The 21,114-nt window shown below is 39.4% G+C and overlaps 1 protein-coding gene across 1 annotated transcript; it reads left to right on the top strand.

The window, feature by feature from the left end:
- Nucleotides 1–1,379: 1,379 nt before the first annotated feature.
- Nucleotides 1,380–18,841, top strand: LOC139136722 (phenolphthiocerol/phthiocerol polyketide synthase subunit C-like). Its single transcript, XM_070704542.1, has 6 exons — nucleotides 1,380–1,503; nucleotides 2,017–2,209; nucleotides 7,615–7,748; nucleotides 8,166–9,673; nucleotides 9,901–9,994; nucleotides 10,192–18,841. The coding sequence occupies exons 2-6, from the start codon at nucleotides 2,019–2,021 to the stop codon at nucleotides 15,852–15,854; spliced, it is 7,590 nt and encodes a 2,529-aa protein (XP_070560643.1). The 5' UTR covers nucleotides 1,380–1,503; nucleotides 2,017–2,018; the 3' UTR covers nucleotides 15,855–18,841.
- The last annotated feature ends 2,273 nt before the right edge of the window (nucleotides 18,842–21,114 follow it).

Below are 21,114 nucleotides of genomic sequence, written 5' to 3'. Positions count from 1 at the left end.
ATTACGTATGGATAGAGGCGAGCTCTTAAGTTCACCTTAAAAGGTACTTTCACTTCACACAAGAATAAGTCCGCAGGCTAATTCGTTTTGCAAGTTTTCACAGTAACAGCAAAGACACGATAACTATAAGTGAACTAAATTACCATGGAGACCAAGCGCAAAGGAAGGCGCCGCCGTCGCGTCGTTTTATTTTGTAGTGACATTATCTTATTTTGTAGTGTCATTGTCTTTCCATGGGCAGCAAAAGAGCCGGAAAAAACAGAAACTGTAGCTAGAGGTGTTGTGAGCGTACGTACACGTTTCTGAGAATTTTCAAATGAAATAAAAGTACACAAAGCTGTTCGCAACTGTAAAAGTCCTTGCGCTGCAAAGCAAAATTTCCATAATCACCCTTTTCTACCTGTCCACCTGCTTCCATGTCCGTACGATGGAAACTCCTGGTCGACCCCTCTCACATAAAATACCTTCTACCTCAGTGCCGTTTTCCGACTATACATAAGTTCCCAACAGCACTCACTTAATTTGTCCTAAATTTAGGTTAAGCTAAGCAGACACCCGAGTACGCCCCAACCGCTGATTGTGAAAGTTGCTCACCCAACTATACGAATAACAAATTCCTGTTTACATCATTGCTGGTTGTCCACGTCGTTGTAATATTTACGTATCAATTCAGCAGTGATCGGGCCAGTGGATGTCAGATTTGTGATGCCCATAGTTTGGACATTAAATAATCTCCAAAATCCAGGAAATGACGCCATTTTCGCCGAGACTTCAAATAGCCACAATACTCCCGAGAATACTACCGCGATGTGTTCAGAGATTGGCCGCTTCGTTGTTGGTCGTCAGGGTGGTTTTGATCAGGAAGTGAAAACGAAAGAGAAAAGGGACATGACGACTTACAGAAACATAGGTAAAGTGCGGGCCACCATCAATTATTACGCCCAAGCGTCTTTGTAAGTTGTATTCAAGATGCTCGAATAAACTTTATATTTAATTATTCAATATAGCTGCCAAGAAACCTCTTAAGGCGTTTTAGCTGCGAGGAATGGCCTGCAAATATGAGTGTCGTTGAACTTAAGACTATTAAGACATAAAATAAAACCCTGTTGTACAAGCGATCAATAACTTTCACTTCAGGAATAAAAGAAAAAGGATCATGTCCAAATAGTAATTGCCAACGAGTACTTTACGGACGTTCGCTTTGATATTCAGAACTGACCAATCACTTGCGGTTGCATGTGAAATGCAAAAAATGGTTCAAACTCTATTGTTAGAGCTTTGTATTGTTGGGATACTTTTCTTGGAATCTGATTGGCCCTGGCAACCTGTCAACCTGTCCAGAGTGATAGTGACTTGCGATTGGTCAATTCCATGCGGCACATGAATGTACCCTACCCTTTTATTGCAGGATACTCTGCAAGTTTTCTACAGAATCAGCGACACTTTAAGACAGCCACTGCAAGTTGGTCTCCGTCACCCTTGTGTCCATCTCGAACTCAAAAGGTAAAAGTCTTCTATGTCTATTTTATCATTTTGCAGGCAATTCACCTTATTTGCTTGTCTGTGTGTTTGTTAACTGTTTTTCATAACATAGTGAGTAAAAATCCTCTTATCGACTCCAACCTTTTTTGCTTCTTTGCGTAAGCCTTTGTACAGAGCGATGCATTATGAAAATATCATTTGTCATAACATTATCATTCCTTTGAGGAGATCAACTGGTCGAAAAAAACTTTTCTAGGTGCGCTCTTTTGCAAGATGGTTTTCCTGTTCATATGGATATTTTTGCAGAGGTACAGGTTGTATCCTTGTTCTCCAACAGTGACGTGGCGTGACACGGCATTGTGTAATGCCCGTCAAATTAGATACAAATTATCAATCGGAACATGTAAAGAACGTTTCATATTGTTTTCATGTGAAGCAAGGGGAAAATTTCATTTGTTTTTACGTTATTATCGAAGATTTTAATTTTTCTATGTATCCATACGCTAACAAGGAAATTACGATCATTTTATTCAGAGATGGGCAACGCAACCAGCAAGGCGATCCCCAGGAGACGTGTGGTGGACCACGATCCAAGTCTCCCAACACATCGGAAAGTAGCAATTGTTGGTATTGGCTGCCGCTATGCCAACGGCATTGATGACGCTCAAAAGTTTTGGAAGATGTTGGTGGATGGTATGGACTGTACGTCACCGCCTCCTGATGACAGGTCAGTAGATAACTACCATTTCGTGTTACAATCAGACAGTTATTTTACCCCAACGTACAAACAGGAATATGTTGCCGCCAGCCCGCCGCCTCAACCAGTTATAAAGCCAAAGATAGGGGAGGGTAAAACTTAATGTAACAGCCGATTATTTGCTAAACGAGGAGGTTAATAATCAATGTAACAGCTGGGTGAAAGGCGGTTCTCCTGGGTGGACCACAGGGTATTGCAAGCAATATTCGTCTAGATTTTATGAATATGATCAATAAATGTCATGTATTAATTTTTTTATTATTGACGCCTTACCTCTGTCTAGTGTGTGTCTATTACTTTACCCTAGCGATATTTGTGTAGTATTTCAAAGAAAACAGTCCATATTTGTTAATTGTCCCCCATCCCCTTAATTGATTTATTCTGCCAATCACCAACGAGGGGGCTTATCGCCCAGACCAAATAACTCGTTAGCCGTTCATAAGGTCGGTCTACTACATTATGAGCTGCTAACAAGTTATTTGTAAGGGCGATAAGCCCCCTCGCTGGTGATTGGCAGAACAAATAAATGAAGGGGATTAGGGAGGGCAATTGACAGATATGGACTGTTTTCTTTGAAGTACTATACAGAGATAGCTAGGGTAAAATGATAGGCACTCACTAGAAACAGTTAAGGCTTGTATAGTGAAAAAAGTTTAATACATGACATTTATTGACCATATATTCATAACTTCTTGACGAATAATTGCTCGCAATACCCTGTGGGCGGATCGGGCTGCTGCAATTTACTGCAATTCGAAGCGTCACTTTAAGCTGATACGAAAACGGCTGAAAACAGACTCTATGCCCCGGGCTCTATGCCGCATCTGTTCTCCGCATTCTACCTGCTAAAATGTGTGCGGAAGAGGACTTGAGTCCAATTTACAGAATCGATAGAATGATCTTTCGTTATCAAAATTGGTAGACTTCATGATACATCGACAGGTACTGAAAGACCTGCCGTAAAAACTTCATGGTCTTAAAGGAGAAAAAGCTTGACCCGCAGTACAGGATAATAATCCACCAACCTTCCTGCGTCTACGCTGAACCACAATCTGACCCACAGTTAGTATATAGTATATGGTATTAAAGTTTACGTACATTGTTATTCAGTCTGCTTTTGTCCAAAAAGTCTCGATTGTGAAGGCATACTTGTAAATATCTGAAATTACTCCGAGATGAAATATGATATCTTTTTTCTATCTCTGTGCAACTATTTTAATAGTCCTCACCTACTAAGGCATGGAAAGTGAGGGGTTAGGGTTGTGGCATTCGGCCATTGAAAAATTAGTTTTCAACTGCATGACTCATAAAATGCTCGCGGGCCGAGTACGCATGGTCGTCACACCCCTAAGGAATGCGGATGTTGAAATAACAAACCGGACTTTCTCTTTGTTGTGGCTGTGCACAGTCAGTGTGGGAGAGAAAGCCGCATATAAATGCGGGCTTTGATTGATAACGTCTGGTTCAATTGTTCTAAAGTAGTACCTATGAATGGCCCTCCTTACACCAAACACGAGCTAAAATGGTTGAAAAGAGAATGGAAATTGATTAAACTGATAAGGAGTAGACAGTAAATATGTTTGGCGGATCTAAGGTGCTTTTGTTGCTTCGTAACTGATACTCTTTATCTTGATCTTGAAAGGCAATCGATTTTTGCCATTCTGTGAACCATATCAACACAACGAACTTTCAAAGTCACACTCACAAGGTGCATAATTAAGAGTGGGTGTACGAACTACAAACACTTCAAAGAAATGATGAAAGATCAACATATTTCATTTTAAAGCATTGGTTACTTGTTATAAATTCAACATAAAGTTTGCACTAGGCGAAATCTAGCAAACACTTCAAACTTAACAGTAAATGTGACGCTTAATTTTGATGTGTAAAGTACACTTCGCTTAACATTTTCCCCAATTCAAAATTCGCAATGGGTCCATTTTTCAAGCGCGTTATAGCGCATCTAAACATCTTTGATGAGAAATAATTTTAAGGTAGTATACGCCTCGAAAGTTTTCGACTGTTTCTTGTTTATTCAGCTTTTCACGACACAGTATCTTTCTGCCAAATCAAAAAAAAAAAAAAAAACAAAAAAAAACCAGCGAGAACAGTTAACGTGTTTCGCCATGCCATTCAGGTGCATTTCGGTAATATGTGCACCCAGATATTTGCTCTCTGAATTTAAAAAATTCCCTGAAAAGCTGTTTCGACCAATTCAAACCTGTTGGGAAAATCTTGCTTTGTCGAAATCGATTATGTGATTTCTCCCCAACAGTTAACAGCACCAGGCCTGGCCGTCTGTTACATCTGAACCTGGAGGTAGAATGTACAGCAGGAACTGACATTATGAATCTCGAATCTTTAAATACTTTCTAGTTCACTACCTGTTGAAGTTCATTTTAAAGCTCTTCGAGTACTAAGAAAGATGTACACTGTCATAAACAAGTGGTGTCATATGTCATTCGGATGGAGTACGCTCTTTCACAACTAAATTCACCTCATACGACGTTTTAGCGACGAAGTTACGTAACTGAGGAAGCTAATAAAGTGGACGAGGCAAAAGTGACGTCACATCCGTCAACAGCTTCCGTAAAACTAGTTTGTCACACCACGTGATCACACTGTGCTACGTATATTAACTACCAACATGAAATTACCTCGAGAAGGAAACGCGAGATAGTTGTGTACATAAAATAATAATAAAATGGAAGTTAGAGCGTACTTGTGTGTGTATTGGCCTACATGGAAATGTGATAGACAATCATGCATGTACGTTAGAACGTCTATGCTCGATCAATTTCGAATTGATTTTGTCGTCAGTGTAGGAGACAGGTTCAGCCAACAAACAATGCACTTTTAAAGGGGTCTTTACTATGATAAGATATATTGTGCATGACAAGTAATGTGAACTGTCTAATTTTAAGTCATGAGGGTAATTAAATAGCTGTTCATAATTTGCTCTCCCACTGAAAAGTTTTCGACTTGCCCTCCCACACTCAAACTTCATTTTTACCCTCTCCCCACTTATTTTTGCCTGTTTTCTCTCCCCACGGTCAATTTTTGAAGCTCCCTTGCCCTGTGGCGGAGAAAAACTTGCCGATTTCCCCTGCCCTGCAAAAAATCCCCCCCCCCATTTTGTTATTCAATTTCCCCTGCAGACATGGAGCTACCAAACCCTGTGATGAAAAAACCTGTCGATTTTCCCCTGTCCTGTGAGAAAATTTCCCCTGAAAACACCATGGCTCAACTTCCCCTGGCCTGTTTTAAAATAACTCCCCTCTCCTCATTTTTCGCAAAGCCCTGTCCCTGGGACAACCAACCGATATCTGCCCTGCCCATCAAAAAAACTAAACTTTGCTCCCCTACCACCTAATTTAAAAATATGTCCCCTACCCAAGCAATATTATAATTTCCCCTGCCCTCAAATATTGCTCCTGGAATAGCTTTTTTGATGAATAGCTCCGTTGGCTGCACCTGAGTAGACCTATGAAAACTATCGATCTTGCATTTGTGGTGAGGAAGTCCTTTCTGGGATACAGATACCGTGCACCGTGCAGGTCAAACCCGGAGGTCGAAGCAAATGCGATAGACAATGCTCGATCAATTTTGAAGCTTTTTGTCCTGTCAGTGTAAATTACGAGATTGGTGGACATGTGAAAACTACTGATCTTGCGTTTGTGGTGAGAATATCTTCTCGGGGATATAGTTACCGTGCACCATGCAGGTAGAACTCGGAGATCGACACCTGCTGGCCTGCCGACTGCGTACCGTTACGGTGCTTGAAAATGCGATAGACTATCGACTAGACCCTCCACAGAATGATGTATTTACGTTAGAAAGTCCATGATATATCAATTTTGAAGTTTGTTGTCGCGTCAATGAAAATTACGAGATTTCTGGACATGTGAAAACTATTGATCTTGCGTTTTAAGGACCGTGGTTTGTGGTTAGAATACCGTCGCGGGGATATAGATACCGTGCACCGTGCAGGTCGAAGCCCCACCGGCCGGCCGACTGCTGCATAGGTTACGCTGCTACAATCGTAACGTCAAAAAATGGCTGTTTATTTTGATCCATTTGTCATGAAAATGCATACAGAGATCATACAGTGTGTCACACTCTGACAGGAGTATTCATGTTGTTTGAGAAAAATTGTCCAATAAAGGCAAACAAATTTTGTGTTTGAAACTTTATAGTTAATGCGACGTATTAATCACAATATTTCAATATCACAAAACAACGTTGTGATCATCGCGGTCCAGCTGTTATGAGTAAGCATGTGTACTTGGCTGGGCCCGATCGAGTTCCGCAAAAAATCAATTCACTGTCATGGACAAGCTAAAGTGACGTCTTTCATCAATATATCAATATCCAAAGAAAATCAAGGCTATCAATGACAGGAATAAAGTTTGTATCCCTGCCGCTAAGTGCACTGAAGAGCAACAGTGTTATCAATGACACTATTTTTCGTGAAACAAGATTGATTGTTTGAAGACCTGTGTAATGTTCTTGGTGACTGCCCCCCATGCCTTGTTGCCGAGTTACTGTCAAGGGCGCAGTTATTTCGAACATTCCAGCCTGACATCACGCGCCACGCGGGTCCTCCATTTTGCCTTAAATGTTGGCAAAAGGGCTGGTGCATACCCAGTTCTACCGCTGGTTGCGCTGCAAACGAAAGTCAGGTTTGGTCAGGTATGGGCTATTGTAACCATGGCTATCATTGGTCAATAGTACGAGTGCAGTGATTGTGTTAAAATTTATTTCAAAATTGAAGCTACCTTCGAATTTAGATTTTTGTATATACATGGAGTCATTTTATCACCATGCTTTCCCAAACCAAGCATTCCATTTCGTCATTGAATGAAAAAACGAAAAGTCATTTATTTTTTAGTCATTGCCGTACATGCCAAAGGTCACCATGGTTACCAGGTTATGTCTGAGAAAAAAATCAATGATGATAATCGTCATTTCACCGCTAAATACCATCATAGAAGAACAGAGTCGAAGACTTAAAAGTGAAGTCGTGCAAACAACTTCAACGTTCGATTAAAGTCCCTGTATCCATAGATGGACTGTGGTTCGATGTTTCATTATCTAATGTCCGAGCTTGCCACTGTACAGATGTGCTGATCACATGATCTTGTCAGGCGACTGAGCTCATTAATATGCAGTAAAATTCTGAATGAAACTTTAGCCCATACCTGACACTATTTTCGTTAGCAGTGGAGCCAGCGGTAGAAATGGGCCTGAGAACTAGACTAGGCGTATACCTGACCCATTAACACAGCACAGCCAGTGTAGAAAGGGTGCAGGGAACCAGACCAGTCAAAATGTTCTACAAATTGATAAATTGATTCCCATTTCTTTCCTATAAGGTTTGACACTTCTTACTTCTTGTATCCTGGTGGACCGACCAACAAAGTCGCCGGCAAAATGTACAACCAGCGCGGTGGCTATCTGAAGTACGATGTCTATTCATTTGATAGGCAGTTTTTCAAGATTCCTCCAGGTAGGACGAGTTTTCGAACTGTCGTCTATTTGTCATATTTGTCAGCCTAATCGCATCCTGCGCTGTTTATATTTAACACGGGAGTTGTTCAATTCTATACTTTAAAAAGAATTGCAAAGCATAGCAATAAACAAGTCTGAGATGTGTATTTTCCATGTGCATGCCTTAAATCTATACCAACAGCCAGTTAGTAGTTCACTATCATGATGGCCAATTTCTAAAAAGTCTACAAAGGATGGTATTTTCCTTTCGTTGTCAATTCCCCTTTATGACTTGCAGTCTAGGCATACCTTCAAGTTTAAGCCGGCGAATAACCACTATATATCAGAGTATGTTTCTCTGGTGCAGAAACTTGTTGACGAGTCTCAAAACTATTGAATGTATTCTCAGCTGGCATGATCATTATCTTTGTTGTAGATGAGGCAGAATATATGGATCCCCAGGTACGCCTGCTTCTTGAGGTTGTCTTCGAAGGTTTGGAAGATGCTGGATTACCGCCCTCACACGTTCGAGGTTCCAACACCGGTGTCTATGTGGGCCTTACAGCAAGTGAATATGCAACCCTGGCATCCTACCCTCCTGGCAACGTCAGTCAATATTCAAACTCTGGTGCGAACTCATGCATGGCTTCCAATAGAATATCATATGAGTTCGATTTGAAAGGTCCTAGCTACACGATTGATACGGCGTGCTCATCTTCTCTCTATTCCATACACCAAGCATGTGAAGCTATCAGAAATGGTGACTGTGAGATGGCTGTTGCAGGGGGTGCCAACCTTCTACTCCTGCCGGACACGAGTATTGGTTTTTGTCAGGCTGGAATGCTGTCTCCTGATGGGAAGTGTAAAAGTTTTGATGCCTCCGCAGATGGTTACTCAAGAAGTGAAGGTGCTGGTGTCGTGATCCTGAAACCTCTGGCAAAAGCGGTAGAAGATGGCGATCAGATCTATGCGGTGGTTCGTGGGGGTGCTCTCACTAATGACGGTCGTACACCTGGAATTGCCAATCCAAGCTATGAAGCCCAGCTTGATCTTGTTGATAGGGCATACAAACATGCCCAAGTTAGCCCTCATGATGTCCAATATGTAGAGGCTCATGGTACTGGTACTCAAGTGGGCGACACTACAGAAGCTAATGCTCTTGGAGAGGGAATGGCACGAATGAGACCAAAGCAAAAGAAACCACTGTACATAGGATCAGTCAAGTCAAACTTCGGTCACACTGAAGGGGCAGCTGGTGTTGCTGGGGTGATAAAGATAGCCCTGTGCCTAAAGAAGAAAAAGATTCCCAGAGTTGTGCATTTCCAAGAAGGAAACCCTAACATCGACTTCAAGAAAAATGGTGTAGAAGTACCGGATAGACTGACTGCCTGGCCACAAGTCAGCAAAAGGATAGCTGGTTGCAGTTCATTTGGTTTTGGGGGTGCAAATGCACACATCGTTCTCGAAGAATTCATTTCATCTGATGCTGTCTGCAAAAACGTCGAGATGGAAGTTCAAAGAGAGTTTGCAGAAATTTCAGCACAAATAAACCAAAAAAGCAACATAGACCCCTTTCCAACGCTTTTGATGACATCTGCAGCAACTAAAGAAGGACTTCAGAGACGCATATCTGATTGGATTACCTATTTGGAAAATGACATCGGAGAAGATTTTCAAGAGTTTGCCAATGCCGTGTACACATCAGCCCTGAAAACGCAACACCACAGCCACCGCTGTGCTGTCATTTGTCGGAGAAAGGAAGAGGCTATCAGTGAGTTGAAGGGAAAACTGGAAGGCAGGCCATCAGAAAATTACATTGAGAGCACAGCACGGGACTCTTATCAGTCGCATCTGGTCTTCGTGTTCTCTGGTATGGGTACACAATGGTGGGGTATGACGAGACAGCTGATGATCACTGTTTCATCATTCAGGGAGACTATGAAGGTAACTAATATACTGATTTAACGACAAAGGGTCAATGCTAAGTACGAATCCTCGTCCATTGCAAGCAGTGAATTGTCTTGCAATTCTCTCCATATATGTCTTCATCACTTTTACCATCTATTACAGGTTTTAAGTTAAAGTTTAAAAAAATCCAATCTAATGTTTAGAAAAAAGTGTTAAAGTGCTTTAGCCAATGTGATTACCATTTAACTCTTTGTCTTGCACAGAAAATCGACAAAATTCTTAGAAAGTGTGGTGCAAAGTGGTCCCTGGTAAAGCTGTTGACGGATGAAACAGATAAGGATCTTATAAATAAGACAGGTAAGATTGAAGTTTATTTTCAAACATTGATCTATTGAATTTAAGTGTGCAGCTTGAAGAAAGACACACTACTTTCTGTTCAAACACATTCGGAAGTGAAGTCAGGAAAATTTATTAAAAGGTTTTCGCAACTAAATGCTCCAAATACGAGTGCCAGTTGACTAATTATTTGTTTTTGTTCTGGTTTGCTTGCGCAGAAATTGCGCAGCCATCAATTTGTGCTGTACAGATCGGACTGGTTGAATTATGGAGATTATGTGGAGTTAATCCACATGCCATCGTTGGTCACAGTGTCGGCGAAGTCGCAGCAGCATACACAGCTGGTTTACTGACCCTAGAAGATGCAGTTCGTGTCATTTACAACAGAGGGCGTCAACTAAGGCATACAAGCGGATCGGGTACGATGCTGGCAGTGTTACACCCTGTTGAAGAAGTGAAGATGAAGTTGGAGAAAAGTTCCCTGCAACACACTCTTGACGTAGCTGCCATTAACAGCCCAACACAAATAGTCTTGTCTGGTGAGACATCTGTCATACAGGCTTTCTCTTCCACTCTCAAACAAGAAAATATCAAAAACGTTGTTCTCAAAGTCAACAATGCATTCCATAGCTATCAGCAAGAAGCTATTAAATCTTGGTTTCTAAAGAAAGTCAGGTTTCTTTCAGAGTCAGCTGAGAATGCACAATCAAAATACGGTCCAACAATTCCCATGATGTCCACAGTCACCAACGAATTTATTACAAGGAAAGATGCTTTAGATCCAAACTACTGGTACCGTAATATAAGACAACAAGTAAAGTTTATGCCAGCTGTTCAAAACTTATTAGCAGAGGGATACACTAACTTCCTTGAAATTAGCCCCAACCCAGCACTCAAACCAGCATTGAATGATATATTTGCCGCAAATACATCTCGTCATTCCAAGCCATTCACCACACATTCCCTAAAACGACCACGTGACATCAACACACTGTCTGATGATCTGAAAGATCTTATGCAGTCCTTTGGTAAGCTTTATGTCGAAGGCTGTCAGGTAGACTTAGAAAGTTTGTTCAGTATTGGTCAGTACAAAAAATGTCCCATACCATCCTATCCATGGCAACGTGTAAAGTGTTCATGCGAAACTCCAAGTAGCAGAGATTTGTATAGATTCCCTATGGAGAACCATGCCTTGCTTGGTAAAAGACAGGAATTGTCCCATCTTCTAAACTCTCACTCATCAGTCTGGAAATCCGATATTTCCACTGTCACAATTCCATGGCTGAAGGACCATGTGGTACAAGGAAATGTCATTGTACCAGCTGCTGCATATGTGGAAACAGCTCTTGCTGCAGCTCGAGAATTTTACCCATCTGAAGGAGATATAATACTTAAGAATCTCCAGTTCGAGCGTTTTCTGTTTGCCCCTGATTCTGCCATAGCCACCACAGCACTTGAAACAACAGTACAGGAAGAAGATGGAGAGCGCAAAAAGCTTTTCCTACGAAGTAAGGATGCAAACAGTGGATTATGGGTACAACATTCTACCATGGAGATTTGCTCATCTTCAAACACTGATGAAACCATCATCAACACATTTAAGCCAGAATCCACACTCAATATTGAAAGCATTGAGAAGAAGTTCAACATGGTGTTGCAAACTGAAGACTTCTTCAAGTTAGCAGAAGAGTGTGGTTTTAAATTAGGTAGTTCATTCCAATGTACCACAAAGTTTCAATTCAGTAGTGATAGTGCTGAAAGTATTGTCTTTTCTGAAATGTCTCAAGAAGTACAACGAGAATCAAGAAGGTACATTTTTCATCCGGCTTTTCTGGATGCAATTTTCCAAGGATATGCTGTCCTGAAGTACTTCATCACAAAAAGAAATGCAGAAGCTGCTAACTTGCCATTCAACCTCCAATTTGGTGTGCCAAGTTCGATGAAAGAAATGGTTCTGAAAGGACGGGCACCAAGAAGTGTGGTTTTCTACATCGAATTGACGCAAACTGGTGATGAATTCCTCGCTGATGTAAGTGTTGCAAACGCAAAAACCATGGAAATCTTTTGTGAGATGAAAGGTTTCAAGTTTGCAGAAATACGGTCATCTTCTGACAAACAACTGCTGTGGTATACCGAATGGGATAAAATCTCAACTATTTCAAGTGATGGGCAATACACTCAAGACATGGCAATGCAAAAAAGTTCAAAATTGAGAAAATATCTTATCATTGGAGATGAAACAAATTTCGCATCACATTTCAGATCAAAACTCGATGAAAACGGAGACGAAAACATAGGCATTTCATGCAAATCGCCTACAAATAAATCATGGAAAGCAGAATTTGAAGAAGTCTGCAAGATGTATGGTCCAACTGACATTGTATTTGCTGCGGCACTGACAGGAAATCATGATGCAGAATCTCTTCTTGAGTGGAACACATTTGAAGAAACACAAGGTGTCTGCGGCATTCTGTGTGTCAGTGCATATAATTCACTCACCACTGTCTATAAAGAAAGCTATCCAAACCTATGGTTGATTACCCAAGGGGCTCTTGCGGCTACTGATCTAGAGGAAACACAACCAGCTATGACAGGAGTCACTGCTGTGGGTTCAACAATTCTGCATGAGAATCCAGAGTTTCCTGTCTACATGGTAGATTTGCCTCTGAATCACGATAGTTCAGATTTGGCCATATCCGCCTTCCATTTCCTTTGTAAACCTTTATTGTATGAAAATCAGATCGCCTTAAGACCTTGTGGACACGATGAAGGGGCTTTCCATATGTATGCACCACGCATCAAAGTACAGCCCATGACAAGTTACCACGGAAGTGTCAAAACCCAGGCTTGGAAGCTTGTGGACAATGGAGACACATCATGGAAGATCAAAACACACAAATATGAATACAAAGGAAGACTTCCTGAAGGAAAAGTCGAAGTGGAGGTCATATGTTACATGCCCCTTCTAAACAAGGGTGAAAACAATGAAAGCACAGAAAGTGTCATGTTCATCTTTTCTGGAAGAGTATATGGAAGTGATTTAATGTGGGGCATCCTTCAAGAAGGTGATTTGGTGGTTGGCGTGAGTCACAGTGAACTGACATCAACTACATTGATAGATGCAAACTTCCTCTGCAAAATACCAGAGGCTATTTCAGCAGCTGAAGCTATTACAGCTACAGTCCATTTGCTTGGTCCATTCATAAATATTACAGATGCACCAGACATGGAGGGTGGCCTGAGAGTGCTAGTGTACGTAGATGACACTAATGACACTGTAGGTGAAGCAACTGTAAACTTAGCAAGGTCACTGAGATTAAAAACGCAAACGGTAATGCTTGACTCAAAAGGAGGAGAAAACAAGTCAACAAGTGATTATCACTCTGGCAGTGAAAGATCCAGTCCTATGAGTGAAATGGATGACGAGTATGACGTGATCATTTTCACTGATGCCACAACGGTGAAAAAGAATGAGTTACAAAAGCTATGTTCTAAACTTAAGCCAATGGGAAAAATTGTATTTTTGAAGAGTGAGATGATAAGTGAGAAAACCAGATCTGCACTTCCTCCACTTGCAAATGTGGCTGTCACAAATTCACACACAGTAATGGCAAACCTAGCTTCCTCACGTTTCTTTCAACAGAAAACCACAGAGTTGCTACAGACTCTTTCAAAATCTTCAGAAGACTTTCGCAAAGTCCTAGAGAGGCTCACTGATAAGAATCACATGTCAGAGATTTCGAAACAACGAAGTATCAAATTGAATGAGACAATTGTCACCGTGAACAAAGAAGAGTTCTCAATTCCCATTGACTTTGAAAGTACTGATTTCATCGCAAATGAAAATGCATCATATATTGTAACTGGTGGTACTAAAGGATTCGGTTGTGAGATGATTGATTGGCTGGTAAAATGTGGGGCAAAACATGTCATTATCTTTTCCAGAAACAAGAACCCAGAAGAAGAAGTCCAAAAGCGGTTCACAAAACTGAGACGTTCTGGTGCCAGTATCGAGGTCATGCAGGTGGACGTTTCAAGTTATGACCAGGTTGAAAGAGCATTAAGGAAAATCAAGTCGGATGATGCTACACCACCAGTTGAAGGCATATTTCACTGTGCAGTAGTGTACGCAGACACATTGCTACCGGCATTGAAACCACAAATTTGGAATGATGTTATAGCCGTTAAGGGTTACGGCGCCCTCGTGCTTCATAAACTGACTGTGCAAATGGAATTTCCCATCAAACACTTTGTCCTGCTCTCTTCTATTGTCGCGCTTCTCGGCAATGCGGGACAAGCAAACTATTGCTCAGCTAATAGATATCTTGTCAGTTTGGCTGAGTTGAGGAGAAGTCAGGGTCTTCCTGCTACGGTTCTTTATGGTGGCGTGATAAACAGCACAGGTTTTGCTGTAAGACAGGGCTATGTGAAATTGTGGGAAGATAAAGGGGTGAAAAGTGTCAGTCCCTCTCAACTTCTAGCTGTATTGGGTACAATGTTGACAGCTGATTGCCAGGCACTCGGTCTTACAGCAACATACAACAAAGAGAAATACTTCAGCAAAAATAAACATCTGATTTTGACACACGCCCGAAATGGAGAGGGGCGATTTTCTATATTCAAGGCTCTATTCGCTCTAAAAGAGTTAAATTTGTACTCTCAGGATGATACATTTGCCAACAAACTGCGCTCAGAAGAACCATCAAAGGCACTTGCTGTGATTGAAGATGATCTCTGCAATTCCCTGAAGAAGATTCTCGGCATTGGTGACGAGATTCCAAGAAATTCGTCACCTTTTGCTTTGGGAATCAATTCCCAGAAGTCATCCGAGTTTAGCTTTCTGATTGAAGAGAATTTCGATGTTTTGATTCCACCAGTTGATTTCCTTAATGACCAAGTGACTATCATCAGCCTCAGCGAAATTGTCTATCGAAAGTTGATGAGCAAAGGCAAAGATCAGTCAATAGCGGAGTTGCCAACTACTGAGAAGCAAGGACCATCACTTCTTGTGATCAAAGGCCCAACAGAGGATTACAAAGTGCAACTTGTATGCTTTCCACCTAATGGAGGGGGACTGTCACTTTATCACAACTGGCATGGACCCTTGAACAAACAAGGGGTACAGACTATTGTAGTTCAGCTTCCAGGTTGGGAGGGAAGGGAGAAAGAAAAGCCTCTTGGTCAGTTACGGGATATTGTATCTCTTGTTGCTGAAGAATTGAAGCCAATCCTCATGCAAGGCAGGTTTGCCTTTTATGGTCATAGTATGGGTGGCTTGATTGCGTTTGAAGTGGCTCACTATCTGTTGGAAAAGTATGGTATCTGCCCGGCTCATCTTTATGTTGGTGGATGGTATGCGCCATCAATGTCATATCCCTATCCTAATGACTACAATGTTCCGATGTCCGTGTTACGTACAACGACAAATGTACCAAACACTTTGAAAGAGTACGGGGCAGACTTTAAATTCATTGAGAACGATGTCCTCAATAATCCAGCCGTACTGGCAAGACTCCTTCCCTGTGTTGAGGTCGGCTTAGACATTTGCAAAATGTATCAGGGTAGTAAAACGACACAATTACCCTGTGATCTCACTGTGTTTACTGGCAAGAAAGACGAGTATGTAAAACAGGACATGGTGGAAGGCTGGAGAAAGGAAATCTTCAAGCTAGCAAAGTTCAAACGAGTTGTTGTTTCAGGTCGGCATCTTTTCCTTGCCACCTGTTCACAGACAATAATCAAGGAAATATTGAGTTCTCTTCCCGTTTCTTTCAATGGTGTGGTGGCAGAAAAAAGCCTAACATTGAAATCAGGAAAAGTTGATATGGGGGTCCAAGTAGGAGAAACCTTTGTCAATGGCAGTCTCAGCCAATTTTACTGAACATAGCGCTTGAATGTCAAACGGAATTGAAGATTCAGCGGAAACCATAAACTTATTCAACAGATTTGTTCCCCTGGCAGGTAAAGGCAAAGTCAACCTTCCAATAAGAAATATCGTGAAAAAGATATAAAGTACAACTGTTTGCAGCCAATTTTCATTGATAACGAAATTACTAATCTTATAATACTACAAATAACAATGTATTAAATGATGACTAACGAGTAAATTGTCCAACAAAAGAAGTACCATATAAAGTATTTGCAAACTTCAATTTTGAGATCAATAGATACAAGAAACCTGGTATTTGGATGTTATATCAAAGGAAACATTTAATCGTTTTTTATATAATCATGAATATCATCTCAAGTACTTTGGTGAGAAACGGTCCATATAATGTATGGGAGCAGAAAAAACGACATTAAAAATTTTCAGCTGATATGCAGCTGGCTCGGAATGTTATATCTAATTGGTAGATTGTCACTATTCACAGCAACTTAGGGAGTCTATTGTGTATAACTCAATAATTACGGTAAGATGCACCAAACCAATGGGATAACAGCAACCGAGATGCTGCTCATAAGCCTAGAACTTTTGTCACATTCATACGAATCAACCTTCAAGGTGCTTTTTGACACAAACATTTACGGGTGGAGGAAGTAAGTGTCTTATTAAGCAGATTTATGGCTAATTTTTTATAAGATTCGATAAAACATACAGTGTAGGAATTATGGCTACGATATGCTAAGCACCATGCCCTTTGTATCCTTTATCTTGTGCACGTCATGGCATGATTAAGGTTATTCTCTTTAACAAAAGCTTTCATTTTGTTGAATATATAAAGGAAATTTCAGATGGAAATAAACGATATATAATGCACAATATATTTTGATACTGCTAAACCTGCTTTGCTAAATAACAGGACCAACAAATCATTTATCGCATATCAATGTTGGAATGCTTTTTTGACATTGGGCAATGTTACTGGGAACATTCTACTCGTTTCTCTTGCAAAAATGTTTTCGCATACTCACTGCAGATGTATCCTAAAGACAGTTATCCTTATACGCATCAAACGTTTCCTACTGTTAAAGGTTGTCTGCGCCTCGAAAGTGAAAGACTTAAACTTTTGCTCAAACTTTCCTTATGGAATCTTTCAACCATTCTCTTTCAAAATCAAGAATAAAAATGAAGGGTCACGGTGCCTTCTTTCGTCACAGAAACAAATGACCCACGATATTTAAAATTAAAAATGGCCACCATCCCTGTGTTTACTCTTGAGAAATATAAAATTTTCGAATTTCGAAAAACTAAGCCTGTGAAAAGTTTTCTTACACCAAGAGCTTTAAAATTAAACCCCACAAGTGGTATATCTGAAAAAAAAAATTTCAAAAGTTTGAGAGTCCCAATGTCTTTCCACGAGGTGCATTCTACCTTAATTGGTTATGAAGTCCAAATGTGTTATACGCTGTCCCTTTATGAAGCCTATTTCATTCAAAGCAGTTCACCAAAACGAGACTACAGTATGTATTTAGCTAAATGTATTGCATTGCACATTTGAATTAATCCAGATTCTACTAAGAAATAATAGGATAGGTCAATACAATGCATCAGGATTTGTTAAACACAATGTCAGACTAACACTAAACCTGTATGTTTTCCAGTTTTTGTTTATTAATAGTTCCGTGATCAACAACGAAAATTGTCTTTGATGTGGTTTATAAGAACTGCTTCTTTTGAGCTTGAGGATCCTATCACAATTCAAGCCTCGAATCTATTGTTATATATACTTGAAGAAAGTGTACAAAAATAACCTGTTATATTTCCGTAGATTTGAGCAGATTTGTCATTTTGTTGATTTCCCTCTATTATGTGCAAGTTTGCAAGGGATTCACTTTTTGTGCATCTTGTACTCAATTCCTATTTAGTTACCAAGTTTTTAAAAATATTTCTATACTATTTCAGAGCTAATTTCAATCCATTTAATCATTGTTTTCTCATTATCCATGTTCCTGTGGATTTTCATATCACAGAATGCAGCAATATTTACATAGGCACTTTGTTTACTCGATAAAATTGTAACTTTTCAGTTGGTAGCTGCGTCAGGGTTTTCACTTTTTAGGGCATCTCCTGCTACGCTAAATGTCTCAAACATTAACATCTGTTCAAAGTAATCACCTTCTACCTTATACTAACCTTTTGAGTGCAAGAGTAAACTTTGGCTGCCTTTATGGAATTATATTGCCAACAACTTTTTTCAGATGTAGACATTTTTTCCAGATTTTCCCCAAAATTTTCGGTCAAAAATTGCAGGAAATGTCAAGTTATGGCCATTACGGCCAAAACTATAAAATAAAATACATCATATTAATAGACATTGGTAAAATGTTACACTGACATTTTGGTGGGAAAAATTACAACACTAAAAGGGGTGAATTACAAAGTTTTTCAATGCTATGGGTGAATTACAAAATTTTTCAATGCTATAGAGCAGAAGAGTGAAATATCGGAGCCAATTTAGCGTTCCATGTTAGTGCACATCATCAATAGTGTCAATTTGGTCACATTTTGCGTATATTGGTTGGACACAAATGTGGATATCTTTTTTGGTTGTTGAAAGGTTGATTTTACAACAAAACATCAATAATATAATTTTCAGCACATCAAGTATGTTGAATTTCCAGTGTATATATCATTGTATAGCATCTTAAATGTAACTACTTCACAGACAGACAGACAGACAGACAGACAGACAGACAGACAGACAGACACATACACACAAGCATGCAAGTGTATATGCATTCATGCATTTGTACACAATTACAAATGCAGATTTTACAAAACGTTATTGGAGTTTTCCTCCCTTTCAACACAACTGCTTCTTCTGTGGTGAATATTGAATTATATATCTTTTTGTATACACAATTACCCTGTTACATAACTTGTGGGTGTTGATTTGATGTCAATAAAATTACATTTACAATAAACAATTATTTGATGTGTGAATTTGGCTCAATATAAGGGTATCGGCAATCTTTCAGGATAAGATATTAAATTAAGAAACGGGGTTGGCCTGCGGTGAAGAGTTACACGGGTGAAGGATTTCATGATCCTTGGACCTGAAATTAGTTTGCTGGCTTCAGTCGATGTCATCCTCTGAAACTCAGTTCAGCACCGTATAATGAGGCCGAACAAATTAACCTTTTATGGTGTATGTGTATTTCCGGCCATCATCAAAGGAAGTACGATAACCGCTTTGACATGCAAAAAAAACCCGTTCTTTTTTACCTATAGCATGCAGCAAAGGCGTATTCTTTATACCGATTGGTCTCCGATGCAGGGGGATCATGCATCGTTTTCCCAGATGATCAAATTAGTATAATATCAACTCAGTGAAACACTGGAAAGAACCCTTGGAAATGAAAATGAAAATACAAAAAAAAAAGTATTTTGTTCATTTCATGATATACTTCATATCAAGCCAAGAAGCATTAAAAATAATAACTAAAGTGACTTCCAGTATCAGGGGATGACTTCCTTGGGAATATAATGGAGCAAGACCAACTGTCCCCAAACTTTAAAAATGGCTCATTTGATATGGAAAAGACTCCAAATGTCACCAAACGGCCTCAACATTCTTAGCTAAAAGTAATTTAAATAACAATTGCTCACAGCGCCCTCACAGCGCATTATAAATAACCATTACCGCCAATTTTGAATTGCCACTTTCCATCTGCGCCACACATAAACGGTAAGAATTGTCATATTCTATATCCTTTGTAACTTTCTAATTTACTCAGCCTATAAAGTCCGTTTAGCATTTAATTAGGATCAACACTATCCTTACACTGTTCTGTATTTGTCTGTTTTCTCCCTTGTAGACATCTTCAACCTGATGAAGTCCTACTTTTAGGACGAAACGTTGTATCAAAATTACCAACAGAATAAACAGAAAATATGCAAGCAGATCAGTAGACGTGTGCAATTTTATTCATCCGCTATTACCAAACCACGCTACGAACAATACTGGGAGCTATCTGTACATCTCTAGTATACGTATATATAAAAATATATATATATATATATTATATATATATATATATATATATATATATATATATATATATATATACATATATATATTTTCTTTTAAGTAGAGTTTATTCAAATCTGCAAAATTTTCCAATACGAGTTTGAAGTAACAGCATCAATAAGAAATGCTGAATACAATGCATATAAATTATCAGAAAAAGTCAAAGTTCATCGGTAAGGCATTCACTTCTCTTGTTTCCAGTGAAAGAAAGAGATTAAGACCACTCATTATCTTCGACTTGGACTATCCGTAAGAATTTGTCTTGAAAATCTCTGGTATTCTCATTCTTACATGACAGTATCAAAATGAAAAAAGCTTCATATTACCCTTGATTCTTTAGGCAACTCCTAATCATTGCATTATGTCTTTTCCTCAAATAGCGCTTAAAAAATCTTCAATTTTCATGTCATTCTTTATAGCTTGAATACAGGTTAATTCTTCAATTAACAATCTCCATACATTACTTTCGTTTATAATTCTTGCTTTGTAAACACAAAATGTTGCCACAATTACTATTAAATTAAGTAGTTCAAGTCTGTCGTATTCCAGCATGTATCCACATAAAACATGCTTCCACATCAACTTTATATTGGTATTATACACTCTGTTAATCAAGTCATTCAACCTTCTCCAAAACTGTCTTATAACAGGACAATAAAACAGAAAGTGTGAACAGTCCTCAATACACTTGCATGTTTTACATTCTGGATGCTCCACTTTCCTCCATTTCCAGAGATTTAATCCATGTGGAATTCTGTCATATAACAGGAAATAATTAAATTGGGCAATTTTTTTAACTAGCATGTTTTTTTACTTTTAACGTCATTATTGAAGACCAGTTTATGCCAGCAATCTCGCACCTATTTGCCCAAATCGTCGGCACATACGATTTTACTGCTACTTTGCGAACAAAATTCCAGTAAAAATCTTTACATGAGAACATACTTATGTCTTTATATCTTCCCATATAGTCTTTCATCATTGTTGGCCCTTAACCCGATAAACACAGAGATAATTCTTTGCCAACATCATACACCTCTTCCATTCATATGGTATGGAGTTTTTCAGTGTTACGTACTGCATTATCCACTTTCTCTTGTTTTTTAATTTTTCTAGTAAATAACTTTGCTTAATAAAATTACCATTTTGAAACAAATCTGAAACATACAG

Source organism: Ptychodera flava, chromosome 1 (genome assembly GCF_041260155.1).
Source record: "Ptychodera flava strain L36383 chromosome 1, AS_Pfla_20210202, whole genome shotgun sequence".
NCBI classification, from domain to species: domain Eukaryota; kingdom Metazoa; phylum Hemichordata; class Enteropneusta; family Ptychoderidae; genus Ptychodera; species Ptychodera flava.
This window is presented reverse-complemented; position numbering and strand designations above follow the sequence as displayed.